This window comes from Manis pentadactyla, chromosome 4 (genome assembly GCF_030020395.1).
Source record: "Manis pentadactyla isolate mManPen7 chromosome 4, mManPen7.hap1, whole genome shotgun sequence".
NCBI lineage: Eukaryota > Metazoa > Chordata > Mammalia > Pholidota > Manidae > Manis > Manis pentadactyla.
In genome coordinates, this window is record NC_080022.1 from 51,259,260 (window position 1) to 51,276,972 (window position 17,713).

Genomic DNA, 17,713 nt, shown 5'->3' on the forward strand with positions numbered 1-17,713 from the left:
CGAGGCGTTAGGTGATCCAGACAGGCAATTCAAGGTTCTCAGGAAAGGATTTGCTTCTGGAATCCTAATGTCCTGTCCATATTGGGGCCTGATCTAGGCAAATGTTCCTCACCCCAACCCAGAGTTCTCTGAATTGCCTGACAAATCACATTTCTGGGTGACTGTAAGACCTCCCTTTAGCCCCCTGTTCAAGCCCAGCTTGCAGCCAATGAGGAGGAACCACCTCTGTCTGCTCCCAGCAGCGTTTGGGTTCAGGATACCTTAACCCGACATCTGCCTTTCTCAGCTGCAGCCCATTTCAACTACTGCTTGCAACAGCACAAGTGAGGGAGGGCACGGGCCACTTGACTCATAGCCCTCCCTCCCCAGTAATGATCTTTATGTTCAATTACATGTGACTCTGTGGGGGTGGTAAATCAGAGACCATGGAAGACTCATCAATCCCTCTGCTGATGATCAGTAGGAGATTCCAGATGAAGAATGCTGTGGCTAAGATGAAGATTTCAGGTTCTGGAGCCACTGGACACTGCCAGAGACCAGGGGAGCCCAGTGACCATGGCTTCCACTGAACCCTCTCATGTTCTTTCTCTGAATGGTGTCCCCTACATACAGCCCCTATGCTCACTGGATTTACAAACCCAGCCTGCTTCCTGGTACACTCACATTCCATCTTGTTTAAAACCCAGATACTTTTTCCTCTATTGTGCTTAGAAAAATTTTCTGCTTTTATCATTAAGAATAGGGAATGTATTACATTTACAAATATAGTTCTCATCTTAGAGTTGTTTCCATAAAATCTAAATCTTGAAGTTCATTCATTTATTCATTTATGAGCACCTACTATGTGCCAGCCACTGTTCTAAATACTATACCAAAGTCCCTTTCCTAATTTGGCCTAGATCTAGTAGGGTCAGGCAGAAAATAAACATGTACCCAACATCTTCAGGTAGTGATAAGAACAATGAATAAAATTATAAAGGGTCGTGGGACAGAGGAATAGGAGGAGGGGCTACTTTAACTAGAGCAGAAGGTTTTAACCTTGGTTTCACATTAGAATCATTTGAGGTTGTTTTAAAATTCCCCATACCTGTAAGTGCACTCTAGACTAATTAAGCCAGGGTCTTCAGGGAGGCAAACCAGGCGCTGGTATTTTCTAAGGCTCCCCCAGAGTTCCTAAAATGAGTCAAGTCTGAGAACCAGGCACTCAAGTGACAAACACTGAGGCCTATGGGAAAGGAGCGCTTTGAGCAGAGGAACAGCAAATGCAAAGGCTCCAAGAGGGGCCTGACTAGGCAAGTTTGAGGGAAGAAAGGCAGGAAGGAGTCAGCGGGCAAGAATGAGGCAGGCTACAGCCATGAGAAGGACTTCCAGGTTTTGGTACAGAGTGAGTGGGTCTATTGGGGGCATTTAAGTGCGGGAGAGATAGGACCTGCTTTTGGCTTTGAGATTAGGCTTAATTTCTTTTCTGTAGCTGAACTGGTGAAAGCTCAAAACAAAATGGCTTCTCCTCGGGTCACAGTGTCTGACCTTAAGGAGCAGGAGTGGGCACAGCAACTCCATGAAATCCCATGTCCTCAGTCCTGACAGTTCCCTCACAGGACCTACAACAGCAACTTCACCCTTTTTTGAATCTGGTGTCTTCTTTCAGGTCTGACCTAAAGTAGCAGGTGTTTAAGGCAGTCTCCTGGGCCCACCGCCGGCTGGGCGGGTGGCCCTCCACAGCATCCCACATTCCTTCTCTACTGGAATTCATCTCAGCATCCCAGCATTTTCCCTTCTTGTCTTATCTCTGCCTGTGCCCAAACTGTGAACTAAAGGCAGGGACCATGACTTATTTGACTTTTTTTATCCCCACCACCTAACACATTGTTGGCATTTAATAAATGTTTGCTGAATGACTGATGTAGAAAATATTCTAAATCCAAAGATTTCCACTCTGGACTATGTAAAGTTTGCTTCATGCTCTGAGTCAACAGACATTAGTTGTTTTTCTTCAGTCTAGAAAATGCTGATTTGGTGAGCAGTAAGTTAGTAAAAGGAAGAAAAAGAATTAAATGGATGAAACCCTCAAGTATAACAAATTAAGAGTTTGTCCCAGTTTCAGTGTTGTGGCTCAGATTAAATTTCTTCCTTAAAGGTCCCATGTTCTCCCCAAACTCCCCAGAACCCCCTGGAACCCTGGCCCCCTTAAAAGCACAGGATCCAACAGACAACCGGAGCTGGCAAGGAGCCACACACATGCAAACCCGAGATGGAGCTTTAAAGGGCCCTTGAGGTTAATTCCCTTGAAGAAGAATGAAAACCAGATGCTTCCCCCTAGGGAAAGAGAAAGTGAAGGGCAACAGTGGGATAGGAGTGTGGAGGGCAGTCTGGGCTTCACGAGCGATGCTTACCCACCGTTAACCCCAACAAACTGAAGGTTCTTTTTGGTCCCATTACCTCCTGCACGGGAGCCATAGTCTTTCTTTTTCATTATGGATTTAAGGCTGGTCGACGGGGAGATCTCTAGGCAGACACAACATCACAGGTTAGAATGATCTTGGGGATCCCCTAGAATGCAGCAAAACTTGCTTTGAGGGCATACAGATTGAAGGTAGAAAAGCACAGGGAACTAAATAACGTAAATGTACTATTTTGAGGGTCTTTGAGGAGGCCATGCCTCCTGGTCAATGTCAGTCAAACTGTCGCTGTTCCCAAAGCCTCTCTATGTGGATCTAGAGCAGAGTTTTGGGAACAATCTCTCAGAACAGCCATGTGGTGTGTGTGTTACTGTTGCCCCTATCTTACGGCTGGGAAATCTGAAGCTCACACTTGCTCAGTGAATGGCAGAACAGGAGAAGAACTTAGTTTACATGACTCCCAGTCCAGCACCCACCTCTGCTTAAGGGCACCTTGGAGGTCCTTCCTGGCTCACATGTCAGCTGACACTGTGATGTCGGGGAGGCACTGCAGGCACAGGAGCAAGAGCACAAATCTTTCTTTGCTGTGCTCAAAGGCACAGCTGGCATCTCCCGCTGGGCAAGACTAGAGTGAGTGCCGAAATAACGAGAAAGCCACCAATTTGTGATCTGTGACAGGAAGCCGGCTCGCATGCTGCTCGTTGAGCAAAGCAAAATATGGTTTCACTTTACTCAAAAGAGAAGAGTGTATGATCTGTTACAAGAGGAAGTGCTGCTTAGCCAAAGGTTTGACTTCCACAAGTAACACCCTATTTTACACACACACACACACACACACACACACAGGAAACATTCAGTGAAATATTTCAGATCTCGATACAATGTTCCTCCAAAACCAGGCTAGGGAAAACCTAACGTGCAAGAACCAAACAGGACCACAGGAATGCAAGCCCAGGAAGCAATGAAGGGAAGCAGAGGTTTAGAGCACACACAGACAGGGACATTCATCCCCCTAGACTTTGCCTTTGGGCAATGCAAATGAGAAAAAGGCTCCCTTCTGGGTGGACACGGGGCTGCAGGCTTGGCAAATGAAGTGTGTGAGCTGGATTTCAGCTCCCATTTACCCTCTCTGCCAGGCATCTTTGTACCTTGTGTTACCTGTACAGCTGTATGTGGTGGCCCTGCGGTCAGTCCCAACCTTAGAGCAAGGACAATAGTAGGGATACAGAGCTGCCACTGTTAATATATCAGTTTTTATTCCACTGGGTTCTGCAGGTGCTTAAATCTTCTAAAAACATGCGCATGCAGTTAAAACCCTTTTTCCCTTTGACTTGTCACGGAAAGGAGAAATGGTTCCCTGTCTCGGACACCAGTATTTACCCATTGGTGGAGAGGAAGAGGGGGCAGGGGGCGGAGCCTGGGCCGAGTAGGCAGACAGCAGCAGGTTGAGGGAGCTCAGCAGCTGGCTCTGGATGCTGCTGAGCTTGGAGGCGGGCTGCTTGATGGCGCTGGCCAGCTCCGGGTACCCGTGCTCCAGGCAGCTCCACTGCTCCTGCAGGAGCTCCTGGATCTTCTTAACGTATTGCCCAATGGTGGCGTCTGTGGGCGAGCTGGGTGGCCTTCCCGGGCGCTCCTTCCCCGGGAGCTCTGAACTGGCCTCCTCCCTCCCTGCTGGAGGAGCCTTTCTGTCGCTGCTCCTTGAAGAGCCTCCTGCTCTCCTGGCCAGACCATCGGCTCCCACCTGGGGGCCTCCTTCCTGCTCAGGGCCTGCTTCTTCAATCCTGAGCTCTGTGGAGAGGCAGCTATGTAAAGAGGGCGTGAGGACCATCTCAGGTCCCTGCGGCAGTGACAGCTGCGGTGGTGGCACAAGCTCTGCTGGGCTCTGACCCCCCCATTTGTGACCATCTTGCCCCCGCAGGAGGCCATTCTCCTCTCCTCCAGCTCCCCGGCTTTCAGATCCTATACTGCCCAGAAGGTTGACCCCAATGCTCTTGTCACATGACTCCCCAGTCAAGGGCCCCTGGAGAGGGTCAGTGTTGACCGTGGCATCAGCCTGGCTCTGAGCATCTTTGGAGTGCTCGCGGCTCAGCTTTTCTGCTAACTGAGCTACAGTGCACTCCAGCTCTTGAATCCTCTGGCCTCTGGCCTTGATTTCCTCCTCCTGCTGCTGGAGGGCAGCTCTGACCTGGGCCAGCTCCTCAGTTCTTCCAGACAACTTGCCCTCAAGGTTGGAGAGCTGCTGCTTCAGGCCAGAGATGCTGCTGGGATCCACTGAGGCAAGGCCCAGGCTCTCCTCTGTGACCCGGACACCGATGCTTCTCACGTCTATCTCCACAGGTGGCGGGGGTGGGATCTCACTGATGCTGAGCTCAATTTCTTCTAGGGGGAGCTCATTCTCAGGAATGGGTGATGGCAGAGGCGGGGGGCTTGGTGTTGGGGACCCTGGAGAGACCACCACCTCAGCTTCTCTGGTTTTGTGTTCATCCTCTGCACCTTGTAGAACTACAAGTGCATTCTGGGGTGAGAAAGGAGGACTTGGGAAAGAGAGATGATCTGGAGCCCCTTCTTCACCTTCTGGAGGCTCAGCCCCCTCCCGTACCAGCTCTGGAATCCCTGGCACCAGGTCTCCAAACTCTCTGACTTTTGATTGGGTCGCTGCTCGTGGAATGGAGTTGTAAAAACCTGCAAATCCTTCTGCGGGGCCAAAGGTGCCCCCACAGACGCTGCCTTCTCCCTGCAGCGGAGGGAGGGCAGGGGGTAGTGGGGGACCTGAGTTTAGGCTTGGGTCCTCTGAGGCCCTGTTTTGCAGCAGCGCGGTTGGCATGCTGGACGCTCTCAGAAGTTGGGGCCGTCCACTCCCAGAGGCGAGCTCAGCTTCCCTGGGGGCAGCAGCCTCCAGCTGTCTGGCGGTTTCGGCCAGCAGGGCCTTCCTGTGGTAGCTCACCTCACTGCCGCCGGCGGAAGCTTGGGGGCGATCCCCAAGCGGCACTGACTGGGCTCTCTCTTCAGTCCCTAGCGACACCTTCCTTGTCACCACTGGGGCCCAACTCTGGTAGGGAAGAGTGGCATGGAGGCGAGCCCCACTGTCAGGAAGGCTGAAGTTGCGGGGCAAGGTGCTGAACTTGGCCTGCTTGGCCTTCCTGTGGATAGGAATCCTTCTGATGGTGTTTCCCTTCTCAATGTCGTCCACATACTTGAGGAAGTCCAGGTCCAAATGAAAGCCATATGGGGTCTCCACGGAGTAGGGGTGGCTCTTTGGAGGGACTTTCTCTTCATCACTGTGGGAGGACTGGTCTCTGGCTGGAAGACATAGAACATGTAGGAAAGAAGCACACCGTTAATAAGAATCAGAGAGTGGCGAGGCCTAATATCTGTGATTTTGACTTAACTCTCTCATGTGAGACTTCTCCTAAATGATCCAAAGTCTAAATTATGTTGAGATGCTCACAGTCCTTTGGCTATGCTGAGCAATCATATTAAATCAATGTGTACTTAGCTAATGTCTGCAAGAAAATAGGTAGAAGGAATAGTTTCTAATTTGCAATATGTCATTTCAGTTACTAATGTGGAATCTGCCTGCAGACCAGTAAAATAAAATAGTCTCATACTGTTTTTTTTTTGTTTGAGCCATGTAATTGACAACTGAAGTGGTCAGGAATTTGCCAGATCACGGTGCTAAATGGCACCTACGGATATGGAAGGTTTTGAAGAATGAGATGCACAACCGTCTCCACTTTAAGAAAGAACCTTGCATTATTCAACTAAGTACTAGTAAATCTTGCTGAAGCCAGAGATACCAAGGAGTTATGCCTTCTACATTATTTAAGCTTCCTCAGATGCCTGAGACTTTGGGTACATGAAGATCAGAGAGAATCAGGAAATCATGCACAGCCACGCTCTTTTCCACCTGAAAACTGCTTAGTACTTAACAAACATGAATTTTACTTTCAAAACCTCTTGCCGAGTAAGAAAATACCATTCACAGAGAACAAGCCAGTCCTTTGACTATGTGAATCCATAGGGACTTATATCCATGTTTTTCAGGTTAAACAGTCTTTTTTCCTTTGAGTCCCTCATGTGATGCCCCTTATTATCTCAGTAACATTCTGCTAAATAAATATGCTCTGAACATGCTGAGCTCAGGAGAGAACATGAATGGTCTGCACAGAGACCAAGAATACAAACTCTGGAGCCTGGTCTATATTTCAGTTCTGTGACCTTGGAGAAATTACTTAGCTAGCCTTCCTGTGTCTCATTATCTATAAAATGGGAATAATAACAGTAAAATGAGATTATTGTGAAGACTGATAAGTTAATACACCTCAAGTGCTTTGAACAATGTCCAGCACATGATAAACATTCAATTCATGCTTAACATTGTAGTTATTACCTTTGCGGAAGCCAAAAATATGAAGAACTGAAGCCCCATAGTGGAGGTTCATTTGCTGGGTACACAGGGGCTCCACTAATTCTTTGTGACTGACTGACTGGTTGATTCTAAGGGTAATTGACCCCGGGGGCAAAATACAAAAGATAGTAATTCAGTTCACTTACCTCAACCATCATTTACTAAGCGCCTATGTGTTGATTGCTAAGCTGGAACTTGAGGACACAGAAGAATCAGGTATAGCCCTGCCCTCAAAAAATTTATGGTCAAGTAGGAGAAACACCAAGCACAATACAGTATGACAAGGATGATAAGCAGATGCATGCTCAAGGGACAGTCTTCCTCCTTGACTTATTTTCCCAGTTTCTCCAGAATAATTTTCTTCGACTTGGAATTTAATTCTGCCTTGGTAAGGAAAAGGTCACCAAAGTAACAAATGGCTGGGCATTAAAGGAACTAGTAACAACTTGATGGAAGAACCAGAGGGTGAAAGACATTGTTGCTATTTGTCTCCAAAAGGGCCACCATCAATTCTTACCCTCTCTAGATAGGCAAGAGAACCCCACGTTGAGAGGTGGGGTATTTCTCCACCACTTTGCATCAGGGCTGGCCTGCGATTGCTTTGACCAAAAGAAAATGGCAGAAATGATGCTGAGAGAATCCCAAGGCTAGGCCATACGAAGCCTGCAAGTTCCATCTGGGTCTCTTAGAAGGCACACTCAGCAGGAAGCTGGATGCCAGATAAGGCGTCCAACTTCTCTGACACCACCATGCCTTGAAGAAGCCCAAGCAGCCCCATGGGAAGTCATGTGGAGAAAGGGAGAGGAAGCCTAGCTGGTCGAGATACTCCAGCTATCAGAGCCCTGGTGCCAGGCACCAGTAAAGGAGCCTTCACAGGACTCTGGCCTCAGCCATCATCTGGCTTCAATGACAGGAGGGACTCCAAATGAGAAGCACTCAGCTGGGCTGTATTAATTCTTTCAAGCCACTAACTTTTGGGGTGGTTTGCTATGCAGAAATAGATAACCAGGACAGATTCTAGATATGTCAGAGAATGTGCATCATGGAGGTGTGAAATCCCACAGTATTTCAGGGTCCTCTACATACAGTTGATATGGCTGGAACTTAGAAGTGTGGTAGGCAGGGTGAGTAGTAGGAAAAGACACAACTGGAAAAGTCAGCAAGAGCCAGATCATTGAGAGACTGACATGCATGCCAACAAGCTTTGTCTTTACTCTCTAGATAATGGGAGTTCCTGAGGGATTTTACGTAAGGCAGTGACTGGGTGAATTCACAAAGAACATTCTTGCAGAGGGTTAGAGGGAGATGAACCAGATGGCCAAAGGCCAGTAGGGAGCCTGCTGACATGGCCAAGGTGAGAGAAGCGAAAGGCAAAGGAGGGAAAGGGACGGGCTATATAAAAGGTGCAAATGACAGTGTCACCTGGGGCACATTCTGGGCTGCTCTCCCCCTAATGGTGGTGACACACTGGGGCTAAGCTCTCCCACTTGCCTAACCTTTCCTGCCAGTGCCACATGCTTGTCTGAGGTCCTTCTGGGCTCAGGGAAGTACAGTTATCTCCAAAGAACTAGATGAAATCAACCAGACACGTGAAGGCTGAACTCACCAACATTGAAGCAATCGAGCATACCAGCCTCAACTCCAAGTAAAGCTGCAGAGCCTGTGGGCAATTACGCCACAACCACAGCAGGGAGCAGGAAGGAGGCCTCGGTGCTGGTCCACAGGATGGTCCTCAGTGGGGTCCAGAGCTTCTGTGGCAGATTCCTGGGCTTCAGGAGGATAAGGAGCGAACATTCCTCCAGGACCCAAAAATCTCCAAATAAATTCCTAGTCACCCACACAATTTTTTACATACCTGCTTTCCCCCAAAGAGGCACACTGATAGTTTTAGGAAATGAGAGCAATTGCTCTTTGTTAGTTTTACAAGTTGCACTTAGCTATATTCTTAGGCCTACTGGTCTACTCAGCAGCCTCCTGGATTATAGGGACAGGCCAAATCCGAGGGGATATTTGTCTCAAGTTAAGTAGAGAACAGACATATGACCCAGAAGGTAAAAAAACACTCTCCTAAAGGAGAAGCTCCATTATTTATCTGCTTATTGCTTCAATTCAATAGAGGCTGACTTACCCAGAAGCCTCTGGGAGCAGGTCCAGAGCACAAATACAATAATAGCATCAAATAAGAAACAGCAGATTCAAGGCAAAATCTTCCACAAGGGAGACTGAAGGAAACCAGAGGAGTCCATGAGAGTGAGCGGCTATCCAGGGTGGCAGGTTTAATATGTGGGGTAGCTCTCTCTCTCTCTCTCCCACACACATACGCACACACACACAGTGATCCTTTGTGCTGCCCTGCCTGCCACCTGGCACTCTGAGTTCCCTCTTTCTTCCAGTGCAAGAAGAGTGCTGGACCATGACTGAGGGAGCCTGATTCAGTATGCGGGGAGACCTATGCTCACACTAAGCTCTGCTCCTGTTAATTTTACCTGGTGACAGGTATGCAGGAGCTCAAAATTCCAGGTATTAGGCCAGGGCAAAAATTAATTAGGTGAACTGATTTTGTTCAAAATGAACTTCAGATCAGATAAACTGGTGCATAAGCAAACTGTTGGATTTGAATCCTGACGCTCTCATCAACTACCTGTGTGATTCTGGGCAAGTTATTTAATTGCCCTATGCCTCAATTTCTCCATTTGCAAGGTGGTGATAATAATACCTAACTTACAAAGTTGTGAGTGTTCACACTAATGTGGCAGAGAACATGACACAGGACCCAAGAGAAGGGCCAGAGGCAGGGATAGGCTGGTTCTGAAGGGGGCAGGGGAGGATTCAAAGGAGGTGCTCTCTCCCTGGAACATTTAACTCTGTGTTAGGACCATGGCCTCAAAAGGGAATGAGGGTCCAAGAAAATAATTCTGGAGAAACTGGGAAAATGAGTCAGAGGAGAAGAAAAAAGATATATGAGGCTCAGGGGCTCCTTAGAATCCTTACAGAGCCTTCATCTGAAAGCACACTAGATCACTAGGTCCTTGGGAGGGACCTACACACACAAGCATGAGCCTAAGGGTCACACAAAGGATGAGTAAGGGGATAAAAAGGGGACAAGGGGAGAGGGAGATGCCACAGTAATTACCTTGGGGGACAAGGTGAGGTACAGCAGGTGAGTGAACCAATCAGAGGCATTAAAGTGAATAAGAAAAGTCCAAAAGCTTAGACTCCACTTTGGAAGGAAATGGGAAAATAGAAACTAGAGAGAAGTGGCCAAAAGTAAAGCTGGAAAGAAGGAAATTAAATGAGCCTCTTCAAAAGGCAGAGTCGGTGATGGAGGCTTTTTCCCTCTTCTGCCTTTGTTCTGTGAGATGGTAGTGCCTGAGGTGGGGGGTGCCTTTCTTGGGCTAGTTGTGGGTATGGCCGGGCGACCCAGGCAGGAAGGACAGGCCCCCGGGGCATTACAGGAATTAGCCGGTGTTCTGTGGGACCCCTTCCAGGGATGCAATGAAAAGGCATCTCTCTGGGGAGAAAGGCAGACTCTTGAAATACATGGTGACCGCATTTGCGAAGAAGGAAGAGACGGGCCTGCAGCTGCTATCTAGTCCCTGAGTCCTGTACCAGTGAAGGGCCATGTGATTCAAGTGGGGTTATAATCTCTGTTGTTTTCTGACATTTGGTGACCTGGAAAAGCATTTCATTAGAAGTCAGGAGATCGGGGTCTATCCTACAACTGTTAGCTTCCTGGTGAAGGGAAGAGGGGAACATTTATCAAGATATTTGTTGTGCTAGATAGTTATTACTCAACAACTTCGCATGCATTATCTCATTTAGTCCTCTACTGGCCCTGTGAAGGAAGCACAAATACCTGCTTATAGTCGAGGTGTGGTAGACTGTTTGCAGCAATCGCCATGGTTATACCCCACCCTTGGTTACTCCCCTCCCACCCTGACTCTGAGCTTAGCCTTATAATTTGCTTTGGCCAGTGAGCAACAGCAAATGTGCCATATAGGAGACTTGAAAATTGCTGGCACATTAGGTTTGTCTACTCTTGGCCGTGCTTGGAACCTTTCTGCTGCCACATGGCCAAAGCCCAGCTAGCCTGCTGGGTGATGACAGACGCAGGGCCAAATCTTCACCGGTGCCCCAGGTGACATGGCATCCACCACCAGATGTGGGAATGTGGCCATTCTATGCCATCGAGCCAAGTCAACAGAAGACCACAGACATGTGAAGGAGCCCAGCGAAGATCAGCCAAGCTGGGCCAGACCAGAATGGCCCAGCCAACCACAGGATCATTTTTTTTGAGATATAATAAAATATCTTCATTTTAAATCAATAAATGTTTGAGTGGTTTGTTACACAGTAAAGCTAACTGGTACATGAGGGGACTGATTCTCACAGAAGCTTAACGACTTACAGAGTCACCCCAGTATGAATGGAGGCTCTTTCACCATATTGTGCCCCTTTCTTAGACCTCACAGTTCTTCAGATCTGAAATGAGGGTAATGAAGGAGAGCACCCTGCTCCCTTCTCGGTGTCTGGACAAGATGAAGAAACACTCTGAAAATAAAACACATCTGATATACACATAAGGCTTCATTCTCATTCCCTACCACCTTCTCTTGTTCATCCAGGACATACATGATCTGCGTCTCCCAGCACCACCTGTCTGGGGAATGTCTCCTGCAGGCCTCTCCTAGGCCATTTCCAGGATTTGTGGTACCAGTGCCTTTCCCACCCAAGTGCTCACTTTAGACCAGGGAATACAAAGCAGTGTGCCTACCATCTGTCTTCTCCATCTTCAGGAATGCTGACTGTCAGTCTCTCAGGCACTCTTCATCCAGTAAGTCTGTAAAATTTGTCAGGGAATCCTGAAAGGATAGAACAGTGGAAAGTCTCATTAGAGTTAGAACAAGTATGGAGGGAACATAGCACCTAAGATTGTGACACCCAACCATGCCTTTCTCCCAGGGGCGCCCATGGTCTCATAGCCCTCCAAGGAGGGAGATTAAAGACTGTGCACACTCCTGAGTCCAGCCCTGGGTGTGTTTTCATGGGATGTTAGCAATGGTTTACACTGAAGGAAGCATTTGGTCCAACCCCCTCACTTGGAAGATGAGGAAACAGGCTCAGAAGGTAACTGCTCTGTGCAAGGCCTCTCAGCATATCAGGGAAGGAGCTGCCACCACACCTAGGGCTCTGCCAGCCAGCATGGTGCTCTCGTCCTACTGTGTCAAGAGCTGAAATCTACTCACCCCCATCATGCAAAAGAATTATAACCCATTTTGTGAAAAGGCTGAATCAGAGTACCTACCCATGGTCTGTGACCTCCCAATCAGATTCGACACAAAGATGAGAGAATTGCAAGTACTAACCAGGCACTGAAACTTAGAGGTGATTTCTAACCATGGGCAGGACAAGGGGAAGTTCGACTTGAGTGGCTGGAGGCATCGGTAACTTCAAGCAGAATACTGTCCAGACTCTGAATTAGGGTCCCTGGGGGTTTGATCATAAAATCTTCCCAAAGCTCTAATCCATACCCAGGACTCTTTCTTCAAGTGGTAAACAATCTAGAATCTCCCCCAATATGATAAATCACCCAGAAAATTGTTTTTTATGACTGTAACTCCTTACACGTCAGAATAATGAATTATCTGTGACACCTCAGCAGTGGAAGTAGGTTTGTTGTAGGAATTCCAATGTGTTTGCTATGAACTCCAGACCAGAAAAGCATACCAGGGGTGAGGGAAGGTCAGGGAGAAACAGGGAATGAGAGGTGCCCCCCCACCAAGCGCAACTCAGGGTGGAAAAGGGGGAACAAACAAGGATACTGGAGAGAGGGCTGAGAAATAGCAGGCCTGCCAAAAAAAGACAAAGTCTACAGTTGACCTAACACCAAATTTCATGTACCCTCTCTCTGAGAGTGCCGCTACTGCCTCCAAAGCCATCTCCCTGCTCCTGCTGCAGCTCCTGCAAACCTCATTCCCCAGCTGCCGGAGCCCTTGCCCTGGGTAGGCGTGAAGCAGCGTGTAGGGCAGGCAGGGTTTCTATGAGCAGAGGCACTCCCTGCAGAAGGAACACCAACACAAAGCATCTTGCTTTCCTTTCAATGAGTACTTGAGTTTGGGGGTGGCACACAGCTGGAGCAGAGAGCAGTTAGGGATCAGGTGGGCAAGTGTAAGAGGTCCTGGAGGCTGAGTGTGGTCACTAAGGAGGCAGACCATGGGGAGGTGTGGGAGATTCTAACCTGGGGTGGGCGAGAGTCGCCCTTGTTAGAAGGAGAAGGTTTGGAAACAGCGAAGGTGTCCATCGATGGATATGGGTAAAGAAAATGGGGTATGTATATATATACATATATACATAGAGAGAGGGAATGGAATATTGTTCAGTCATAAAAAAGAAAGAAATCTTGTCATGTGCAACAACATGGATGGACCTTGAGGACATTATTCTAAGTGAAATAAGTCAGAGAAAGACAGATAGTGTATGAGCTCTGTTATATGTGGAATCTAAGAAAACAAAACAAAAGTGGAATCAGGTGGGAAGTGCAGTTTGTCTGGATCTATCATAGATACAGGGAACAGACTGATGGTTGCCTGAGGCGGGGAATGGAGGGTGGGTGACATGGGTGAAGAGGGTCAAAACAAGCAAATTTCAGTTATAAGATAATGAGTCCTGGGGGCGTAATGCACAACATGGGGACTATAGTCAATAATACTGATTGTATATTTGAAAGTTGCTAAAAGATACATGTATCAAGTCATTATGTTGTACACCTAAAACTAATACAGTGTTGTATGTCAGTTAGATCTCACTTAAAACATATGTATAATTTTAAAGAAAAGAAAAGAAAGAGAAGGAGCCCAGGAGAGGCCACTGCTGCCAATGTTAATGTTCCAAGTCTGTGGTCTGCAGTGGGTGGTGGAGCCTCCCAGGTGCTGGCGGTCAGGAGAGGCTTGGCAGCTTCCAGGTGAAGCCTGGGGAAGAAAAGGGTGAGGACGCGGACCCTCAGCTTGGCCTCCTGCCTGTCTCTCCATCATCTGCTCCCCTCTTCCCCTGATCCCATGATATTACTGAGCAACAGGCAGAGCTCAGAGTGCTTGGCATCCCCAAATTATCTTACGCATCCTCAATATAACCCTAAGAGGATGATTACTGTCCCCATCTTTCAGATAGGGAGACTGAGGCTGACAGAGTTTACAGGCCTGCCTTGAGGCACATAACAGGCAAGTGCTGGAGCCAGATTTGCCCTCGAGTCTAGGTGACTCCACACCTGGGCTGAGCACGGAAGTGATCTGCAAACTCTTGCCCAACACTGTAAGCCAGCCTGATGCTATGACTGCCCTTCAGCTCTCATGAGGCACAATGTTTCTGATTCTGATGCTTCTGCGCTTCTCCCACAGGTATGCATGAGATGTCTCTGGGCATGGAGAAGCAGAACCGCTCTCTTGTAAGGCCTCCTGGCCAAAGGTGCAATCTGTTCTCCAAGGCTGGACACCAAGCAACAAGGTTCCACCTAAGCAAGAGGGCCCCCCCGCCGAACTCCCCACCCCAGCCGAGAGCAGAAGGACCTTTGGCTCTTCCGTCACCTTGGGGAGTTCAATCACACTCACTTCTCTGTTAGAGTTAAGATTCAGCCCTTCATATAGCAGATCATAGGGCTTCACATAATTATGCAGCACCCATTAGATCAAATCTCATTCAAGAACTCTATAGAGACGGCTCATGGTTCTCTTAGATTGGAAATTTGCTAAAATTAATCCTTCCAACGCTACAGAAATTAAATGGAGGTGGCCCATCTCTCTGAAGAAGAGGGCTCAGTAAGCTTTCAGGCTCTAAAGATAGCAAGGAAAGGAGGGACCTGTCATGCCCACACCATGCCACTTTCCGGCCCCACCCACCCCAGCCTTCTCCACTTCTGCCCATGGTCTTCATGGCACACATCTTGGAATTTAGTTACGGGGGTTTTCTTCCAGCGGGTAGTTGTTTGATGTGGTTGGGTGAGTGAAATGGAAGAATAATTGCCACATTAACACATACGTCTTTGTAATACAACAGAATGTGAAACATAACTTTGTTGCACAGAATTCCCCTTTAAAATGGAATTTTGCAACCTCTGGAGCATTTAAAATGTTGACACAAAGCAACTTATTACTTGTTCTGTAAAGCTGTGTCCCCAGTGTTCAGAACATTGTAATACCTGGTGGTGGTATTAACTTTTCATTTGCCTCTGGCCTATCCCAGGTTCAAGGATGCCCAGTTAGCCTCTCTCATTAGCTCATCATATTCTAGATATTTTGAGTACATATAGCTCTCTCTCTCTAGAGCATCTCCTCTCCTGACCTGTAAGCTTGTGAATTCCTGCAGGACTCATTTCTGTTTCCACTGTTCCCCATAATCCTCTTCCACACCCCCTCTGTATCCTAACATGGGGCAGACGTCAGTCCATGGTATCATCTCCAAGTTACAAAGGAAAGGGAGGCACAAGATGCTATGTGGCCAATCCAGTTACTCAGTTAATTCGGGGCAGGACAGTTTGTGTTACTCCATCACTCCACACTGCCTCTCAAAGCCAACGGGCAGTGAAGAGGTGGGGGCTGAGCCTGCACATTTAAAATCCACCAACAACGCAGTCACTGGTGGACATCAATGAAGGCCCATGTGTAACTGCCAGTCACACAAGAAATGGCTTTAGCAGGGTCCAGGCCCAGGGGCTTGGATTTCCCTACGTCAGCCCAACTCTGTAGTATAAACCCACCCCCCTTCCCTCTCCATATTTATTTCTTTTATGATACCATTTTCAAACTCATTTCTAACCTCAAACCCAAATACTAAGAAACCTTCCTTTACTTGGCCCTGAAACTGAAACCCAGTTCTGTACTTTTGTTCTCTTCAAACCTCTTTATTCTTCATCCCAGAACAGGCTGCATGCCAAAATAAATAGCACCTTGGATTTCCTTGAAAAGAATGCTTGGCTCAAAGCACAGCCTACTGCCATGAGAATTCTTGGAGAATTCAACCTTACGAAGTCAAATATTTAGCAAGGTAGTGCACAAAACAGCAATCCTGTCAATGCCTGCATGATCCCTTGCAAAGACAAAGCACCTTTTCCAAAAAAGGGGAAAAAATACCTGTACCTCGTGCCGATCATGCTGATCCTGCCAAAATGATGAGAGCTTCCCAGTTCCCCGTTCCGGCGCCCATGCCTCCAAGGGTAAATGTCCCCTGTGCTAAGCAGCAGCAGGCACCTGCCAGCACTGAGAGGACTGGAGTGCACACACCTGGAGAGGGGAGATGCGCTCCTGAAAAAGATTCTGCCAACGAGTTCTCTAGCCGGCTCACTTCCCAGACACAGGAAACAAAGAGATAACTCATGTTCAATAAATGACACATTAACACAATCTCATTAACTTCATTCCCACATTTTTTTTCTGCAAGTGTCTGTCATTTTTGCCTGCATTGCAGTAGCTGAATCTGAGCTTCAAGAAGAAAAGTGTCAGGAGGAAAACTGTGACCACCTTCTCTTCACTTGGCATCCTCCCCCTGCCGTAGCCCCAGGCAGGAGAGAGCGAGGCTCCAGCCGAGCTGACTGAGTTCAGCACAGCAGCTCTGGCTTCCCAGCTGCTGAAGGACTTGGTCAGGTGATCCATGACCTTGCTGGAAAAGCAAATACCGACTTCCTTTTTGTTCTGGGGAGAGAGGAGTAAGGTGAGAAGCAATTCAGTGCTCAATAAGCTGACCCTGGATCTTGCAGAAAGAGGAAGAAAGCTCAAATCCTTCCATTGGAAAGTTAGTTCCCAGAGCTGCCACCACACTGGAGGGGCAAGTCTAAGGACACTGAAACAGCACACACCTTCCTCACCTGACTCCCCCAAATCTAGGTGCTCGCTTGGGGATCATAATTATGTGTTTCCTTCTTCCTCCCTGCAGCTGATGCAGCTCGTTAATAAAGTTGCTCCTAATGAAGACACAGCTTCCTTAGGAGCTGAAACCTGCTGGTGTTGCATCTCTTTCTTCCTGACTCCACTTTAGAAATTTCCTCCTCCATACACTTCCCAGGGTCCCACAAGCATGCAAAGCTGTGAGCAATCCCCAGACCTCTCCCTGCTCTGATCCTTCAGTGACTGGAAGTCTGTTGGAGGCAGAGCAGGAAGAAGCAATGACCAGTGAGATGCCAGGGCCAGACTCGCAGCCCCTGCTTCTGGCCACTCGCTCTACCATCTGATGCCTGGAGCACCAGAAGGCATGCCATTCTTGCAGAAAGAGGAAAAGCAGGAAAGTACCTCCTATACGGACCCAGCCCTGGGCAGGGTTTCTAACTGCCACAAGCAACAGAGCCAGAGAGAAGGCAGCTGCGGAGCAGGAAGGGCTCAGGGTGTCCCAGGCAGGCGCAGCTCTGTGGAGCAGAGGTAGGAGTGAGGCACTGGCTCCCTGAACCCCACTCCCCTGCTGGGCCTGATGGAGATAGAGGGCTGGGGGCTGTCCAAAATGGGCATATCCTGACCACAGGCTCAGCAAAAGGATCAGGGGGAGCTTTTCCCCTCCACCTTCTGTGGCTCTAGCCAAGCGAGGCATCCTAGGAAATGAAGCCCCATCAGTAAGACGTGTGGAAGCTGCTCTGACCACCACAGGCCCTATCTGTTGAGATGTGCTTTCAAAGGCCGGGCAGATCCCCATCTCACCTTTGCTGACATGGATGCCAGAGCTGAGCGTCACCATGAAGTGCTGCCTGCACCCAGCCCAGGACACTTGGAAGGCACTTCACGCTCCGGCTCCCACCTCCCCGCACCCAGCTTACAGCAGCCTGATGGGCACGGGCATCTGCATTGTACAGGTGAAGAAAAGGAGAGACAGATGGTCTAAGGGACTTCCCTTGGCTCACCCAGGACTGAATCTGGATTGCAATGAGGAATTC

General features: G+C 48.4%; 1 protein-coding gene across 3 annotated transcripts in view; it reads right to left on the bottom strand.

Annotated features, from left to right (window-relative positions):
* Positions 1-17,713, bottom strand: part of KANK4 (KN motif and ankyrin repeat domains 4) — a 67,252-nt gene that overhangs the window by 23,308 nt on the left and 26,231 nt on the right. Inside the window, exons 2-5 of one of the 3 annotated variants that reach the window (XM_057500271.1) lie at positions 15,936-16,079; positions 11,582-11,669; positions 3,780-5,699; positions 2,394-2,505 (exon numbers count right to left, since the gene is read on the bottom strand). In XM_057500271.1, the coding sequence (XP_057356254.1) occupies positions 2,394-2,505; positions 3,780-5,699; positions 11,582-11,597 (2,048 nt within the window). In that variant the 5' untranslated portion in view covers positions 11,598-11,669; positions 15,936-16,079. Of the gene's footprint in view, positions 1-2,393; positions 2,506-3,779; positions 5,700-11,581; positions 11,670-15,935; positions 16,080-17,713 lie in introns of those variants that run through there. The other 2 variants (XM_036911262.2, XM_036911263.2) reach the window with 2 other exon arrangements.